Genomic DNA, 19,371 nt, shown 5'->3' with positions numbered 1-19,371 from the left:
TTATTATTACCAACTCAACCAAATGCAAGACCGTTGGTGTGTCAATTAGGAGCATCCCAAAGATAAGACACAGCATTTGAAATTAGTACAGTTACAGAAAAGCTGTACAGAATGATGTCAGGGAGCATCAGGTCAGCACTGTTAGGTGGAAAGTAATGCCACTCTCCAGTTGGGGCCCAGGGACGTCTCAGCCACCATTTCAGGGATGAGAGAAGGAGCATAGAGTGACTGAGGGGACAATTGTATCTTACTGACTCTCATCCAGCAGAAGGCCCAACACCTTTATGACGAAGCTGGGGTCTGCTGCTGCCGGGGGCACAGGTCATATAAGCGTGGGGAGTGCAAAGGGTATGGCTGGAGATTGGGCCCTTCCAGGGGCCAAGCTGCCATGCCGTTGTGACACCCCCACATCGCTTTGTACAAACGATCTGCCGTGGGAAGAGGTCTGCACGTGGGAGATGACACAGAACATTTTGCATAGTAAAGGGCATCGTTTGAATGCTCTAAAATGTATTATTTAGAGAAATACTGCAACGAATTTTTTGTACATTAAAATGATCAAACAATTTTGCAAAAAGAAGACATAAATATATAACATTCTTTACTATAGCAGTAGTAGTATAAAGTGGCATTACTGTTTGATAACGGTCAGTCAAGTGAATATTTAACAGCAACACTTCATGCCAATTCCTATTACACAGGTTACAAGGAGTTATTTTCATATCCTACGTACATCAGAAGCAGTGATGTGGCAAAAGAGTTCATAATGGTGAGTGAGAGAGCCTTCCTCTGCCTCCTGAGCCTCCTCCTGTCCAGCTTCAGAGGTGCTGAGCAGACCTTCTCCCCCTAGGGCTGCTATCAGAACACCTCTCTAGTCCTTTGATTATTGTATGGTCATGGGCTATTTTATAATAACAATAAAATAAAAGTGATATGAACTCATTTAAGAAATATTGGAAATTAAAAAGTAAAAAAAAAAAAATCACCCGCAGTCCCATCACCCAATGCAACTAGCATTAACAGTTTTGAAATGTTTTTTCTGTCCCTTGTTTTCTTTCTCTTAAAATGGAGTGAGCTGAGAGTGACCAGTCAGCACTGCAGTGCAGCTGGCGAGCCCAAGGGCACTTTGATGAGATGCGTCCTCTCATAGATGTAACAGTTCTTTGGAAACTGAAGAAAAACAAATAAGTGCCGAGTGATAGTATGACAGTTACTGTGTGACATGAAATAAACCAAAAGGATATAAGTATAGTTGTTCCACAAATGTATATAAGGAAGGGACAATATTTTTGATGATGGTATATCTTAAACCCTCATTAGGAGATGCACTTCAGTAAATGATTACACTTAATGGTGAATATACTTAAAAAGGAGTAAATAATCTTTTGCTTCATATTCTACAGTCTGCTCAACCCACCATGGGGAACACAGACTTCTGGAAAACACTCCGATATTTAAGTTTACTGTACCCTTCTCAAGGGTTACGGAACATTCTCCTTGTATCTGACGGGCACCTCCAGAATGAGAGCCTGACATTACAGCTTGTGAAAAGAAGCGTTCACCATAGCAGGCTGTTTGCCTGTGGTGTCGGGTAAGTCTCAGATCCAGTCACACAGTGTAGGCTGCGGGTGGAAAAGGCAGCCTGCTGGTAGGTCTTTTTATTGGTCTGCACAGAATTTTTGAAAGTTTGGAAGTTGATTCTAGTGTGTAGAAGCTGTATGAGGTAGCGGAGTGGGGCCCTGGCCAGACTACCTGGTCTCAAAACCTGAGTCGGCCACTCATTAGCTGTGACCTTGGTCAAGCTGCTTAACCTCTCATCTGCAGTGGAGATGCTACAGAAAGTTCCTACCTCATAGGGTTGCTGTGAGGATTAAATGAGCTCCTACACAGAAAGCACTTAGAACAGAACTGGCACACAGTAAGCACCAAATCAGTGTTAGATGTTATTATTTGGCATAGGAATCCCAATTTCTAGCTCTCCTGAGCAGCCTGGGCACACTTCCCACAGGCTGTTTTGGACTAGGGCTGGGGGTGCCTGTGGCTTGGGGGACCCCCCCTTCACAACTCTTCCCTGGCCACTGTGAGCATTTGCTCTTTCACACCCTGTAGTGTGCATAGAATCTTCTCTAGGGAGGCTGAAACCCCTAGGTAGTTGGAATTACCTCCTCCCAAATTATAGTTAGCCCTTTGGATCACACTGAGATATCTGTGCAGAGAACACCCAACAGAGGTGGCTGCCTGGTGTTTGCACAGAGCCTTCCCCTGTGGCCCTAGGACTCTCCTGCGTGTGGCCACCACCCCAGCAAATGGTCACTAGAAGTATTCTTTCTGAGGCAGTGCACAGAGCGACCCCCTCATGTTGGTGGGAGTGGCGGGGGCCCGGTGCTGTCCTACATGTGAGCCCGAACCCTGCCCCCTTCCCGAGCTCCAGGAGCTGGCCCTGACGCCCCCCAGTGCCCCTCCGCAGCCCCCTGACCCTCCGCCCCTACTCAGTCACAGCCCCTCATCCTGTTCTCTGTCATCCAAGGCCTGACCAGTCATCATGGACAAACCAGGATATTTACCAGCCAGCGCAGGCTCCACGCACTCAGCGCTGACTCTGCCCTCGCAGCCCGGCACCTGCTCTGCTTCTTCGCTGAGGCTTGTTCTGAGACAGACAATGGGGCCCACTGGGCCTGGCCAGGAGATCAGGTTTTCCTAAGTGCCAGGCGACCGTGCTGGCTAGCACCACCCTGCCTGGGGAAGCTGCTGCCCTTACTGCTTTTCTGTCAAATTCGTAGGGTCTTTGTAAGTGTTTCTGCCTCATTTTCCACACACAAGTTTATATTTACAAACCCTAGTAATGAGAGTCCTCCGGAAGTAGCGACTTCATCCGCTTTCCCCCTGGTGTAGTAACCTGTCCTCTGAGGGCCACACGTAGGAGCACTGAAGAGATCCAGCCAGCCTCATTCGTGGAGGGAACACATAAAATACAAACAAACCCTGTCTTAAGGATTTTCTAGTCAGTGTTATATTCATCACCAATTAATTTTGAGAAAACACAAATCCGATCGTTATCAATAGGCTAAAAAATATTTTGGAAATAACTTTTTTACATTATTTTTCTGAAAAATAATTGATCATTTCTTTTATATTTCCAGAGGAACCCATCTAAGAAAGGAGTCCTTAACAGTTGTAGAATTATTATTGAGAGAAACTTAATAAGGCACTTATTTAAATATCAAAGATGTTCGTTGTTAAAATGGGAGTTATTTCTTTAGCCTTTTGCTGTCTAGATGTGTATCAAATTTTAAGATGTAGACTTTATTAAACTCTTTTGCCATGTCTTGGCTTTTGGGATCGGATTCAGATTTGAAAGTAGATCGATGTCTTTATCAGCATTCTGATACCTTTGGGTTTTTTTAAAAATCATCTGCCTCCTTCAGCAAGTGGAAGCCAAGAATTTCTACATTTTTCTGTCATGAAAGATAAGCAGTGGGTGTGCTGGTACGTGGGTGCTTAAATTAGCCAAACCTGCAGGTGTTTTCTGCTGTTAACAGTTTTCTCTCTTTAACCTCAGCTACAGAAGAGTAAAGTCTCCTTCATGAAATGTCTCTTTTATTGAGTTTTGAGCTTTCTCAACATTGTTAACATGTTTCAAAATTTTCTTGAAAATTAATACATGTGAAATGTGATCAGTTTTACAGCAAATCGTCACCTCTTAAGGACTTTGTCACAGCATGGTGCCGGAGTGTTTGAATATTTTAACTCAAAATCCAAACATAGTTGGAAAAAACAGGTATGTTTTTTAAACATGTTATCTCTAGTTTCAGGTTTACATGTGGACATATTATCTTCTAACAAATGTAAGTGACAGTGACTTCTGTGTTTTCTTGAATGGAAAGGGGAGCTGTAAAGAGGCAAAATCTGCCAAGGGCATGAGCCCTGCCCTCAGGGGCCACCATCATCTCACAGGAACACAAGGAACAGTTTGATTTTTGCCTTATAAAGTGTCAAGGGTTGATTTTTAAAAATGAAGCATTATATATGTTTTGCTGGTATTATTTTTTATTATGGTAAAATATACATAAAACTTACCATCTAACTGTCTTTAGGTGTACAATTCATTTGTGTTAAGCACATTCACAGTGTTTGCAACCATCACCACTGTCTCCAGAACTTTTTCATCATCCCAAACCAAACTTGGTGTGCACGAAGCAGTAATTCCACACTCCCTCCTACTGCCAGTCCCTGCTAACCTCTATTCTAGTTTCTGTTCCTATGAATTTCCTGTTCCAGGTGCCTCATATAAGTTGAATCGTAAAGCATTTGTCCTTTTGTGTCTGGCTTATTTCACTTAGCATGTTTCTAAGGTCCCTTTGTGTCGTAGCATGTGTGAGAATTCCCTTCTTTTTTAAGATTGAATAATATTCCATTGTATGTATATGCCACATGTTTTTATTCATTCTTTTCGTTTATGGATGCTGGGTTGTTTCCACCCCTCAGCTGCTGTGAGTGACGTGCCTGTGAGCACTGGTGTCCCGGTGTCTGTCTGAGTCCCTGGAACTGCCACACTGTCCTCAGCAGCTGTGCTGTTTCCCATTCTCACCAGCAGTGCACCAGGGTTCCAGTCTCCCCAATCCTCACAAATGCTCATTATTTTCCATTTTCTGTTTTTTTTTTTTTTTTTTTTTTTTAATAGTCATCAAAATGGGGGTGCAGTTGTATTTCGTTGTGGTTTTGATTTGCATTTCCCTAATGACTAGCAGTGCTGAGCATCTTTTCATGTGCTTGTTAGACAGTTGTGTATCTACTTTGAAGGAATGTCTATTCAAGTCCTTTGTGGGATCAATTTTTATAAATTGAATCTACTCATATCAAAGTTGCCTGTTAATAATTAGCCAATTGAATAATTTTAAGATGCTTTGTACATTTAAATGATGTGATAGTGCTATTATTAAAAAGTCTATTTGAAATCTTTTTGGAAAAGTACCCTGTAGCAGGAAGGAGCAAAATACCCAAAGAGCTACAAAATCCCTAAAGAATTGAATGTAAACTTTAAATGTTAAGTGACTATTTTCTGGATGTAACATTAAAGGAAAAATAATTCCTCTTTTATGAATAGATAGAAGACCAAATGACCAGGTTACGTTCCCCAAGTTGCCACTCTGTCTCCGTCAAATGGCAGCAACTAAGCACAGATGCACCCAAGCCCCTGCAGGCCCCAGCCCAGGCACCGTCCTTGTTCCACAGCGACCGACTCCTTGTCTACGGATTTGTTCCTCATTGTACACAGGCAAGAAGACGTGCAGTTTGTTGTACTAGGGAAAGAGCAGTGTATTTTACTATAACTTTCTTTTTCTTCCCTCTCCCTCTCTCTGGCGGATTTTCTCCTTGTAGGAACATAGCTGGTGGTTAGCTAGAATCCTGGGGAGGCTTCTAATTTCCATTGAAAGAGGAGAGGCAATCGCTGAAAGAATTTCTATTAAACTAACCAAGACACTGTAGAGTAGAAAAGCTAATGAGGAATTAATTTTTTTATCATTCAGGCAACTCTATGTGCATTAATTCAAGAGAAAGAATTTTGTACAATGGTGTCTACTACTGAGCTTCAGAAGACAACTGGAACTGTAAGATTCAAACCTTTAACTATGAAGCCATTGTTCAAAAGTTACAATTTTATATTTTCATACGTAACACTCCATGTACTTCCTTTGTTGTTTTTCTGTGTTGAAATTTCAGTCCATGACGTGGAGCTGGGTTATCTTTACAAATGGGGACACTTTCCTTCAGTTTCTATTGCAGCAGTTCATCTGGGAGTGTCTATGTGGGCATCAGTGGGCATGAATAACTGCGATCAAATATGGTATTTTATTCATAAAAAAATTTTTCTAGGGAGGCTCTCAGAAATGTTCATGACTCAATGAAAGTTAAGTGCCACTGGTCCGTCTATGCTATTTAAAAATATTAATTATAACACTACTGGACTAAGAGTAGATCATATCTCATATTGAGAACGTGGGGTTTTTTCCAATTCTGGATTAAAAATGAACGAATTATGAAAGAAAAAGCTCCTATTTCCTCTCTACTCACAACACTTCTGGTCTCCACTTGTGTGTTCTTTTTCCCCAGACCAGACAATTCTCTGCCACCCACTGGGTATCCTCCAATTTAATTTAATTCTGACACCAACTTCCCAAAGTTAGCACAGACCCCACAGTATAAGGGCTCAGTCCCACAAGAAGTCTCCCACTTACATGCCAATTGCAAGTGGTGGGTCCTAGGTTACCCACAATTTCTGTCTGACTTGGCTACAAGTTGGAGGGTCCCACACCTCGTCCTCAGGTTCAATAATTTGCTGTAATGGCTTACAGAACTAAGGGAAATGCTTTCGTTACTATTACCAATTTATTACAAAGGTTTTTATAAAGAATACAGATGAACAGCTGGGTGAAGTGGTACATAGGGCAAGATCCAGAAGGGTCCCAAGGTTAGGAGCATCTATCTCCATGGAGTGGGGTCCACCACCCACCTGGCATGTGGTTACCAACCCAGAAGCTCTATAAACCTCTTCAGTGGGTTTTTTTTTTTTTTTTTTTTTTTGTCTCTTTCTTCGTGTCCAGCACGGATCGCAACCCTCAGTGTTGCGCCTGTACTGGACCGGGACCGGCAACGGGATCACAACCCTCGGTGTTGCACCCGCACCTCGCTCAGCCAGTGAGCGGGAACCGGTCTGTATGTGGGATCCGAACCCTCGGCAGGAGCGCCGCCGTGCTCCCAAGCGGCGCACTGTAGCAGTGCACCACCGGGCCAGCCCTTCAGTGGGGGTTTTTAATGGAGGCTTCATTATGTAAGCATAGTTGATTAAATCAATGGCCATTGGTGATTAACTCTCCCCTCTGAAGGGTGTTGGCAGGTGGCTGAAAGTTCTAATCACAGGGTTGGTCCCCCTGGCACCAGCCCCCCATCCTTAGGGGCTTTCCAAAAGTCACCTCATTAACATAAACTCCTGAGTAATTGAAAGGGACTTGTTAAGAATTAGAAAAGATGCTCCTTTCACTTTTACTGCTCTGGAGCTGTTTCAGAAACCAGACCAGAGACCAAATGTTATAATAAAAGATATTCCTATCCATTCTTATCCTTAAAGAAGTTACAAGGTAAAAGGAAAAACCCCAGCCCAAGTGCAAAATAAGACACACCAGGAGGCAGGGACTCAACCAGAGTGTATCAGGCAGGCAAAAGGAACAAGCAGGCCTCCCTCTCAAAAGTGGGAGCAGCAGCAGGGAGAGTCAGGCTGGGCCTTTTATATCCAGTTAGGCTGAGCTGGACCGTTCCTGTTGGCTAAGAAGGAAGGGAGGGAAGCGAGTGGGGTTTAAACGGAGCTGGGACTTTCTCACAGGCAGGCAAAATTGCACGCGCAGGAAGGTGACGTGGCAGCTAAGGTTATTTTCTGGGTGGGGGTTTTCTGGAAAACTTTCTCAGGTGCCATTTTGTGTATCTCAGTCTTTAACGCCGTTTTACTTTTCTGGCGGAGGGTATATTAGCTAACACAAGGGCTTTTAGGAGTATTTGTATAACCAGAGAAATCACTTCCCAGACAATGCTGGTTTTTTAAAAAATAAAATACAGCTTACTTTTGGGCACTGAATCAGTAAGTGACTTGCTACTTGCCAGTGACTTATGCATAGAACTTAAGGGGATCTCTATATTGCTTCAACAATTGAATTCAAGGGGGCAAAAAGGAAAAAGGATTTTACCTGGGAAGAAGTCTTTTTCCATAAAATCACAATTTTTATAGTTGTACTTGCTCTGTGAACAATGGCCTTATCACTAACAAAATTATGAATTGAAATTATTGAAAGCAGACACTGTCGTTTAAGATCAGTTACATTTCGGGCCGGCCCAGTGGCGCTCTGCTACAGTGCACCGCTTGGGAGCGCGGCGGCGCTCCTGCCGAGGGTTCGGATCCCACATACAGACCGGCTGCTCACTGGCTGAGCAAGGTGCGGGCGCAACACTGAGGGTTGCGATCCCGTTGCCAGTCCCAGTCCGGTACGGGCGTGACACTGAGGGTTGCGATCCGTTGCCGGTCACGAAAAAAAGACAAAAAGGAAAAAAAAAAAAAAAGATCAGTTACATTTCTTAGTCATTTGAGAGGAAACACTTGGCCATGCCCGGCGTGCGGCCCCGCCCTGCAGGGTGCAGGCCACTCTCACGCGCAGGCGTCCCAGCACCATGCTGGCCCTTCCCTTCTACTGTAGTAGAAGAGAAGTTTTAAAGTTTTGAAATTCAACTGGTGAAATGGCCTTTTATAGAAAAAGCAAAACTGTAGGGACAGAAAACAGATGAGCAGTTGCCAGGGCTGTGGGTGACGCAGGGGGCATGAGGGAACCTACCAGGGTGAGGGGAATGTCCTGTGTCTTCATCATGGTGGTTGTCACACGACTGTGTGCATTCATTAAAACTCGTCAAATGTACTCTTTTATTTTTTTTTTCAAATGTACTCTTAAAACGGGTGAATCCTAGGGCCGGCCCATGGCTCACTTGGGAGAGTGCGGTGCTGATAACACTAAGGCCACGGGTTCAGATCCCTATATAGGGATGGCCGGTTCGCTCACTGGGTGAGCGTGGTGCTGACAACACCAAGTCAAGGGTTCAGATCCCCTTACCGGTCATCTTTTAAAAAAAAAAAAAACGGGTGAATTCTGCTGTATGTAAATTATACCTCAATTTTAAAATGGTGTTCTGTGGATGTCTCCAAAGCCATTTGAGTCCTTTTTTCCTTTGCTGCTTAAACACAGATGATTCACAAGCTGACAGCACGAGCTCTGATCAGAGATTATGAAGATGGCATTCTCCACGAAAATGAAACCAGTCATGAGGTTCGTTGTTTTCACAGTAAAAACCATTGTGCATTGTTCTTGATCATTCTACAATTGATTTATCCCTGGAAGTGTGAAGTTAGAATAGCAGGATAGAGAAGGATGTGGTGTCAGGGAGCTTTCCTCACTGTACCTGTGACATCCATGCCTGGGTGTAGGGAGCTCAATAAATGTTATTTGGATGAATTCAAGAAAGATCGGATGTCAGTGGTCCCCTGAGAATTCAGATATTTTACCTCTCAGAGAGAGGCTGGTGGAGGGCTCAGACAACGCTCCCTGAGCGTCTGCAGTGGACGTCACCTACCCTCACATGTAGTAGTGTTAGCGTTCCCATCGCAATGATGGAGAAGCCCAGGTGCAGCACGGCAGGCGACCTGCCTGAGGACACACGGTGGAGCCACGCCCACCTTGCTCACTCCTAACTCTGCAGATGAGGGGTCTGGAAAGTGTCCCCCTCAGCCAGCCCACCGTGCTGGGCTGTCTGGTCTCTCAGGGGCTGTGACCTTGAATGAGGTTGGGAGCATTGGTGCTCCATGCTATCCCAAAAAGAAGATGCTAGCATGGCGTGCAGGGCCCTGGATACCCCCGCAGACAGTCGCAGCAGGTGACAGGTGGCCTCTGCTTTCACAGTTCTTGACCACTCTTGGATTAGCAGCCTTTGTGTTCTCAACAATCCCGAACAAGCTGCTCCGCTTCTCCAGTTACTCCGCTTTAAAACCGGAGCTAGACACTGTGCGAGAATGACAGAGGGCACCTCATGTGACAGCTCTTGTGAGCTCCGGAGAGCATATAAATGTGACCTTCTTTCTCTGTGCCTCAGCTGAGTCAGTTGATCCCGTTTTGCAGGGAACGTTGAGCTACCTACTTAAAATATTTAGACAGGACCCTTGACTCAATATTTAGTTTGAAGTACTAATTATAAGATAATTTAATTGTCATAGAAAAACACCTTTTTAAATTAATACTCTTTTAATTGGTCATCTATAAATAAAACAGGACATGATTTCATTTGTTTTATTCTATTGTAGATGAAGAAACAAGCCTTGAAATCTCTGATTATTAAACTCAGTAAGGAACACTCTCTCATAACACAATTTACAAGCTTTGTGGCAGTTGAGAAAAGGGTATGTATTGTTCATTCATGGTGAAGTTATTTTACTTATATTCACACATCGAGAACATTACTCTTGCTCTGATTGTCAGCGGCAGCCGACGCCTGAGGCCTGTGGAGAGACGGTGGAGAGACCTTGAAGTGGGATTTACCAGGGTCTCGCTAAACGAGTTGCCTGTGTTGTCATTTTTAATATTATAAGTATTAATTAGCTACATGAGTATTTGTAAGATATACCACAATTTTGTTACATTTTTGGCTGTTCTCATCTTTTATTAATTCAAGACCCTCAAAAAATGGAAAAGGCCTGGGTTTCCTTTACCCTCTGAGAAGCCCTTTCCCCTCAAAAGCGTAAGAGGGAAATCTTTAAGTGCACACGGGCAACGCCCGGCACCCGCAGAGAGGACAGCCACCCACCTGTGCACGTCCGCCTTCTCCCGTGCTTGTGGCCCAGGACACGAGGTCCAATCTCACACACAAGTGTATTCCAAACCCAACATCCACAGGGCTTTAGAATGTGTAATAATCATTTAATTCGATAACGTCTGCTTTGATTTAACCCAGTTGTGATTCAATATAGGATGATAGTGAGTCATCTTTTCCTAATACTCCAAATGTTTCGGAACTTATTGCCACAGAAGATGTAGACTTTCTGCCATACCTGAGTTGGCAGGAGGAGCAGCCAGATGCCAACATGAAACAGGTAAATGGTAATTACCATATAAATTGATATTGTGCTTTTATATTTTCCTGATGGTGAGGTGACCCTTTGCTAAAATAGCAGCCTTATTACCTGTCTATGCAGAAATTGTTGTATCCCTGATGGTGGGAAATATTCACACATTTATAGAAATGCCATTGCATTACTGAGCCATTCACTATATATAAATGCAGCTGTAAAGTACAAAAAGAGAACTGTGGTTATATGTCATTCATGGACAACTAAGCTGTCATACAAGAAGCTAAAGTCATTTAGGTAATGTAATAGGTTCATTATGAAATTAGTGATAAAAGTCCTATCTAGTAATCTAAATTTACCACCAATATTTCTTAAAGTTTATAATGCTTTATACTGTGGCCTTTATAGCCAGAAACATAATAGATATCGAGAAATGTGACTTAAATAAAAATTAGAAGGTATATTCAAAAGCAGAGGAATAAAACAGTGCTAATAAGAGTCTCAGGTATCCAGGTTAGAGAAGTAAAATTTCCAGAATTTATTAGCTCAATTGGTTAGAGTGCAGTGTTGTAACACCAAGGTCAAGGGTTCAGATTCTCATATGGGCCAGCTGCTAAAAAAAGAATTTAGAATTCTAAGGGAAAAACGTTTGTGGGTAGGGAAATTTGGGGAAAAATAAATGTGTGAAATACTCATTTTCTTTGATCCTTTTTTAAAGTGACTATGTTAGTTGATTTAAAAAAGCACATATCATTTGTTCATAAAATCATGTTTGGTGTGTTTTGAGATGGTATAGAAAAAAGAGAAAGAAACAGAAAATGTGTTTCCTCAACCCTTTGTGCAGTATTTTTGTTTTATTTTGTAGTTGTCTGTAAAGAAAGGGCAGGGAGTGGGGATGATAACTTCAGAAAACCATGCTTCCTCTCCTTGTCTGGGCTGATGTCCTGGTCACATCCTCTTATTGATAGAAGGGAAGCTGTCGCTGCCATAGAATGACGGTAGCGACAAGACAGGGTGAATGAAAATGCACAACCAGCATCTTCTGTCCTCTTGTGCAATGAGGCAAGGCATCAGTGAACCACAACTGCACTGAAAGGCTAACACCAAGGAGGTCTTTGGATGGTATTTCCAAAAGCTGAAAGAGATTTAGACATACAAGAAATAAAATCCAAAGACAATGATGAATTAGGGAAAAAAAATTGCAACAGAAACGTTTATTTTCTTAATATTGTATGTGTAGGGTTCAGGCTATCCATGATTTCAGGCATCCAGTGGGGGTCTTGGATAAAGGGGGACTAACTGTATTTCCAAAATATCTCGGAAACTTGTCATCCATATAAAACTGGATTTGGTTCACTAGCAACTTTTTAAGGTGCACTCTTCACATTTAAATTCAAATAATAGCAGTAACAGCATCCCCTCTTTCCCTTTTGTTTTACATATTGTTCACATTCTGATGTAAAGATATATTCATTTGGTTACTTTGAAGCTTTTGAAGATTTCTAAATATTTTCTCAATTTCTTAGTATTGCTGAAAAGCAGTGTAGAAGAATGGAATAATGTACTTCAAATTATTAGTTTATTTTAAAGCGGTTTTACACACTATGGTACTATTCATTGTAAAATTTTAAGCATGTTGTTTCTGTGGTCCTTGGTTTTCTCATGTGTAAAATGAGGGGTGTTTAAAATTTCGTGGCCCTAAGAATGAAAACAGAAAGACCTTTCAATTTACCAATTGCTGGTATGCTCTCCAGCTTCCGCAGCTACCAAAGGAGGGCCTCGTACTTAAATGGTCTTCAGTTATCTCCAGTGGTGTTTTCTGTGTCCCTGCCCGTGTTGACGATCCTGATTCTGGGAATCGTGCTCTAGGTTGAGCAGTTGCTTCACTGCTGGCAAGTCGGCTACTAGAAAGATGTTTTCTTGACTGTTCATTTTATTCTGGGTTTCCCCCAACATGAATAATTCTCTCTCCTGGGCAGCCTCTTTCAGCATCCTCTGAACGGAATGAAGAATCGCAACATGTTAAGAGAAAAAGAAAAAAAGAGAAAAGTCTGACTGGAAGAAGAGTTAGGTCACCTGAGCTGGAAGTTGCTGAAGATGGTGAAGTGGCTCGCTTTGATTCGCAATCAGCAGTCCAACCTCCCACACCCAATTCTGAATGTAAAGGTGTGGGAAAGCCACTGGGTTTAAGTCAGAGGGAGTTGTTTAAACAAACATCGTTGATGAGACGTATTTCACGGACAACGACTGTATCTAACTTTCTTTCTGCTGCTGCAGCCTCTGGCGTACCCTCTTTCCTGGCTGCCCCAACCCCCCGCGCAGGTGCCCCCCCTCCTCCCCACTTACCTGGCACTGCCTGCCCTTCTCCCCGCTTACCTCCGCAGAGATTTCTTTGTGGTTCTCTGGCTCGTCCCAAGCTGTTAGGCCTATCTCGTCGTGGCCAAGGCCTTTGGACTGGCGGTTGGCCTGGCATTCTCTGTGGGTCGACATCTCCTTCCCCATTGCCTCCCCAGAACCCAGCTTTTGGATCCCTCACTGGCGGTGCTTTTTCAGGTGGCTTTTTGGGCTTCCAGCAGTCAGATCCACCTGAACCTTCTCAAGACTGTCAGATCAGCCCACATGCTCACGCCTCCCATAGGCAGGTCTTTCTCTCCCAGCCAGATTTTTCCTCTCCTTCTAGAGTTCTTAGCACTGGTTCAGGTTTTTGTCTTCCCTCTGGTTCCTCTCCTTTTCATTTGCAAAGCTTCCTAGCCACTTCAAGCACCAGTTACAAGCCGCCTGTAGACTTGCCTCCGCTTGCTCACTGTCAGTCACAGGCTTCTTCCCTTCTGAGTACTTCTGCCGAAACTGCATCACCAGATTCTCTCCAAGATTTGTGGGCCCCAAGTCATGAAAGCTCTTGTGAAAGAGACAGTGGTGAGACACCAGCGTACAAGTGTCTTATACAACAGAAAGTGATGAGACACCAGCATACAGGTGACTTTGCTGCAAGCGTTCAGGCACAGGAAGCTGAGGATGATGTGGTCTGCAAAGAGAGCCAGAGGAATCTTGTGCCTTGGACCGAGCTCTTCCATCTACAAACTGAGGTATTTGTCTTACTTTCCCTTAAATCTGTGCTTAGTGAGCTTCATAATTTAGAACAGTGCTATTCAAACGGGCTGATCACATAATTGGTCGGTTCCCGTCTGCAGTGCAAGAAGGGACTTGCGCCAGCATGAAATCACACTGTTTCTTGCATCAGGAGTCCTGCTGCCAAAAGAGAAAACAGTCACTGCACCAAACACTGTGCTTGATAGTGACTGGTGGCCTCTGCCTATCAACCTTTAGGCCAGACCTCATGCTATGACTGTTAGTATTCCTCATCTGAAAACTAGCATCCCTACACAGATCACAGGCTGACCTTAATTTCCTAGGTACTAGAACTGATGAACTGCCATTCATATACATTTCCCATTGTGAAGTAAAGCACAGGTGCTGTGAGTATACTTTAATCACATAAGGTCTTGGGAATATAGGTATTATTCAACATGTAATATTGTGTTAGAGTTGTTTATTCCATTTGTTACACTAGTAAACACCCTGTAAATATAGATCCTGCACCTGGTACTAAGACCCAATCTTAAATCTGTAATGATTTTTTTGTTTGTTTGTTTGTTTTCTTTTCCTTTTTGTCTTTTTTCGTGTCCGGCAACGGATCGCAACCCTCAGTGTCGCGCCCGTACCGGACCGGGACCGGCCACGGGATCGCAACCCTCAGTGCTGCGCCCACACCTTGCTCAGCCAGTGAGCGGGAACCGGTCTGTATGTGGGATCCGAACCCTCGGTGGGAGTGCCACCGTGCTCCCAAGCGGTGCACTGTAGCAGTGCGCCACCGGGCCGGCCCTGTAATGATTTGTTTTGATGTAAAATAGTTTAGTAAAGTAGCAAGTTCTTCATTTAGTATAAGACTGTGAGTCCCAGCCCTATCACTTTGTGATTCTGGGCAGGTAGGATAACCCGAGTCTCAATTTCCTTATCTATACAATGAGAATAATAGTGATATCTGCTTCATAGAGTAGTTTTGAAGTTTAAACAGGATACTAATAGCCACCCAGCTTCCCTGCCTGAGATAATACATGTGAAAGCCTGTGAGAAGTATTGCAGATAGTGCAGAGTGAGGCCCTGCAGCTAGACCATTTGACTATGCTGCTTGTTAGCTGTGTGACTTTGGACAAGTTGCTTAACCTCTCTGTGCCTCAGTGTCCTCATCTGCAATGTGGGTATAATAATAGTACCCACACAATAAGTGGCTGAAAAGATAAAAGAATAGCACCTGGTACCAGTTCTGTATGGGTTGGCACATATTATCACTGCTATTATTTTCCAAGTTGCTGCCCTAGATCCTTTAACCCTTGCACCCGCCTATGACGGCACCCTCCTTTCTGCTCCTTGTATTATTCCCCTAGCGCCTGGAGTCTGTCTCCTTCAGGGTTAGGATCTCCATGTTCAGGCTTATTACACTGTCCTTTGCATGTGATGGGGTGGGCAGGGGACAGTGGCACAGGGAAGGTAGTTTTAAAGAGCATGTTTTATATAACAGTTTCATATTTAGAAAAAACGATCACTTTCATGTTTTAGACTACACAAGGGTACATTTTAAATGTTGAATAAAAGGAATTGTGCTGGAGATTTGGTGTACAACATAAGGCCTCTGATTAATGGTACTGTATTATCTACTTAAAAACTTGCTGAGAGGTAGATCCTATGTTAAGTGTTCTTTCTACAAGAAGAAACAAAGCAAAACAAAATAAAGGGAATGGAAGGAGACTTATGGAAGTGATAGATAAGTTTATGGTATTGATAGTGATAATATAATGGTTTGATGGTTTCACAAGTGTATGCTAACCTCCAAACACATCAAGTTGTTTACATTAAATATCTATAGCCTTCTGTATGTCAATCATACCTGCATAAAGTGTTTTTTTTAAAAAAAGGAATCATGCTATTTAAAAGTTTGAGAGGGCCTGGCCTGTTAGCTCAGTTGGTTAGAGCATGGTGCTGATAACACCAACATCCAGGGTTAAACCCTTGTGCTAGCCAGCTGCCAGAAGAAAATACAAATACAAATAAATAAATAAATGAATAAATAAAAATTTGAGAAACTTTGGCTCAGAGCATTGCTAGAAGAAAAAAATGTAGGGCTGGCCCAGTGGTGCACTGGAGAGTGCGCCGCGTGGGAGCATGGCGGCACTCCCGCCGAGGGTTCGGATCCCATGTGGAGACCAGTTCCCACTCACTGGCTGAGCGTGGTGCAGGTGCAACACCGAGGGTTGCGATCCCGTTGCCGGTCCCGGTCCGGTACGGGCGCGACACTGAGGGTTGCGATCTGTTGCCGTTCAGTAAAAAAGACAAAAAGGAAAAAGAAAAAAAAATGTATAGTACCATTTTTGTAAAATCACTACACACAAGCCTCTTTCTAGACTTTTTATGAATGCCACCAGATACATAGGGATCATAGTATTTACGAGATTCTAAGCAGTACTGTGACACTAGCTTATGAAGAGCTTTTATTTATATCACATAATTTCTTAGATGGTGAAATTCAATAGTGTGACAAATTTGTTTTCTTAATTTCACAGGATGGCTTCTGGAAACTTACACCAGAACTGGGCTTTATATTAAACCTTAATACAAATGTTTTACACAGCTTTCTTGAACAAAAAGGCATTCGATCTCTAGGTAAGTTACTATTTTCCCATTCACTCATAGGCATGGTCCGTTAAATTATGAAAGTTCTATATGAATGGAACTATACTTGTTAACATCAAAGGAAGTAGGAGACTGGTTTCCAGTCATATCTTTACCACTAATTAGGATATTATCTGTGCAAATTTATTAGCACTAACTGGTGTTAAAAAGAAAAAAACTAGAATCTCAGTAGTTTAGCACAATTGAAGATTACTTTTATGCCCATATCACAGTAAAATATTGGTCAGCAAGAAAGTTCTATTTCAGGTAGTCATTTAGAGACCCTGCTCCTTCCACACTGTGGCTCTACTGTCTTCAGTGTTTTAAAATTAACCTGGTGAAAGGGAAGAAGGAGAATATTACCCTGGCATCACTGACCTGGTAGACAAGAGGAAGAGAGGAAATGTGCCAGGAGCTAGTCACATAGCCCACTGAGGTGCACGGGGCTGGCAAACGTACCTTCAGCTCTGCACCAGGAGAAGAAAACAGCTTTGACTAGCGTCCAGCCAGCCTCTGCCGGAGCCAGCGGTGCAGCCTCTGGATGTATTTCTCGTTATGACAATGAAGGAGATGGATGAGGAGCTCCTGAGCCGCCTCAAGTCAGCAAGTGGTTTGAAGGCCAAGTACTAGCCCTGGGATAAGAGATTCTTAAAAATAAAATAAACATGGGCCGAGCCTGTGGCGCACTCGGGAGAGTGCAGCGCTCCCGCCGCGGGTTCGGATCCTATATAGGGATGACCGGTGCGCTCACAGCGCTCACTGGCTGAGCGTGGTGCGGCCGGTCTCAAAAAAAGGACAAAAAAATAAATAAAGTAAAATAAAATAAACATTATTAAACAACTGGCAGTGTTCGTGGATAAATAGGATAGCCATCAGCTCTACAATGTCAGGGTTTCCTGTTGCGGGCTGGGCAGGTGAGCAGACACGCAGGCCGCGTGGCCTGCACCGTGGAGTGGTGGCAGCTCGTGTGAGGAAAGGGTGCCTGTTGCTGGAATGACAGAAGAGCTCGTATCTGACTAGACCTCCTGCCAGTAACAGTTATTGACTCTGGACAAAATACTTAAAAACCACTCTTTGAAGACCAGGAGAACAATCAAAAAGAGGCAGAGACTGGAGGGGACACCATCTTTGAAAGAGGGAAGCAAACTAGGTGAGCTCCATATTTATCCAGCTTCTCACCTAAAGGCACCTGTCTGCTCATGAGGCACACAGGAGGGTAGAACTAGAAGAGGGAGCCTTAATGAGATGACATAGGGTCAGAGTTCAAGGCTGCCAGAATGGCTGGAAATTAAAGGTGAAAATCCAAGAAAGGAGGGAGCCACAGAGGACGGAGCTCTGAAATCTGCCCCAATTCTCCTCAGATCCTTGGCTCTCCCCTAACCTCTACATAGGCAGTGTGTGACTTGAAGAAATCCAGAAAAAAAGAAACGTCTGGGAAACTAAAGAGCTGAGTAGAGATTTCAGCTGCTGCCAAGTGCTGGCGTGACAGAGCTTGGAGTTTGGGGTCACACCAAATTAGACTTGATCAGTGTCTTTCCATTGAAACCATGAGAGGGTCATAAGGACTATATCTTATGACCAAAGACAATACCTGAGGACAAAAGGAAAAACCAAAATAGGCCCACCCTAACAAAGCCTGAAACAGCCTTCATGGATCCACCAGAACAAAACTCTTTAGAGTAGGAGAGCATAATCCAGAGTCTCTACAAGGTGTCCTCTTTAATGTTCAGTACAGGATGGAAATTTAATCATATGAAGAAGCAGGAAAATATGACTTATTATCACGGGGAAAAAATGGTCTGCAGTTGGTGACCCACAGATGACCTAGAAGTTGGAATTAGCAGACACGGACTTTATAACTGCTATTATGAATACAGTTAAGGACTTACCAGAAAAGAAGGATAAAATAAGTGAACATGTGGGAGAATCTCAGCAAACAGATGGAAACTGTAAATAAGAACTAAGTGAAAATTCTAGAACTGGAAAATACATTATCTGCAATGAAAAGGTCATTGAAGGGGCTTCACAGCAAACTGGACACAAGAAAAAAGATGATTTAACTTAAATTATAATATAATGCACACAGCATAAATTATCCAAACCAAAGCATAGAAAGAAAAAAATAGAATGAAGAAAGAACAGAGGATTTAACATCTGTGGAATGATATCAAAGGCTTAACATTTGTGTAATCGGAGCCCCCAAAGTGAAAAGATAGGCAGAAAAATATTTGAGTAAATAATGACTGAATTTTTTTCTAAAATTAGTGAAAGACATCAACTTTCAGATCCAAGAAACTCAGCAGAACTACAAGCAGGATAAACACACACACAAAAAAATTACATTTAGGTAGATCAGAGTCAAACTGCTAACCCCCCAAAGATAAATCTTTTCTTATTCTGGTGACTGGCTGGTACAAGGATCCAAACCCTTGACCTGGGTATTATCGGCACCACACCCTACTGAGTGAGCTAACCAGCCCGCCCCAAAGATAAATCTCAAAAGCAGCCAGAGAAAAAGAACACATTACATTCAGGAGAACATCTGTAAGAATTTTATATTACTTCACATTGGATGTAATAGATGATAGAAGATAATGGAATAATGTCTCTAAACTTCTAAAAGAAAAAGCCTGTAAACTAAGAATTCTATATCCAGCAAAAAAGGTCTTTAAAAATGAAAAAAATTAACAAATGACTGACAAAGAAAAGCTGATACAAGGTCAAAATACAAAAATCAGTTATACTTACATATACTAGCTATGAATAATTGGAAAATGCAATTTATTTATGTATTTGTTTTGTGGCAGGCCTGTACAGGGATCCAAACACGTGATCTTGAGGTTATAAGGCTGCACTGTAACCAACTGAGCTAACTGGCCAGCCCAGAAAATGCAATTTAAAAATACCATTTACAGGGCTGGCCCAGTGGCGCACTGCTACAGTGCGCCGCTTGGGAGTGTGGCGGCGCTCCCGCCCCGGGTTCGGATCCCACA

At 43.0% G+C, this 19,371-nt stretch overlaps 1 protein-coding gene across 1 annotated transcript in view; it reads left to right on the top strand.

Annotated features, from left to right (window-relative positions):
- Positions 1-19,371, top strand: part of PARP4 (poly (ADP-ribose) polymerase family, member 4) — a 118,858-nt gene that overhangs the window by 80,416 nt on the left and 19,071 nt on the right. The window contains exons 22-31 of the mRNA XM_008569095.1: positions 702-769; positions 1,404-1,591; positions 3,679-3,778; positions 5,105-5,275; positions 5,529-5,609; positions 8,781-8,861; positions 9,890-9,985; positions 10,553-10,675; positions 12,631-13,737; positions 16,270-16,369. Coding sequence (XP_008567317.1) covers positions 702-769; positions 1,404-1,591; positions 3,679-3,778; positions 5,105-5,275; positions 5,529-5,609; positions 8,781-8,861; positions 9,890-9,985; positions 10,553-10,675; positions 12,631-13,737; positions 16,270-16,369 — 2,115 coding nt within the window. The remainder of the gene's footprint in view (positions 1-701; positions 770-1,403; positions 1,592-3,678; positions 3,779-5,104; positions 5,276-5,528; positions 5,610-8,780; positions 8,862-9,889; positions 9,986-10,552; positions 10,676-12,630; positions 13,738-16,269; positions 16,370-19,371) is intronic.

The sequence above is a fragment of the Galeopterus variegatus genome, unplaced genomic scaffold (assembly GCF_000696425.1).
Source record: "Galeopterus variegatus unplaced genomic scaffold, G_variegatus-3.0.2 Scaffold465, whole genome shotgun sequence".
Taxonomy (NCBI): domain Eukaryota; kingdom Metazoa; phylum Chordata; class Mammalia; order Dermoptera; family Cynocephalidae; genus Galeopterus; species Galeopterus variegatus.
The sequence above is the reverse complement of the archived record's forward strand: the minus strand, read 5'-3'. Positions and strand labels throughout refer to the sequence as shown.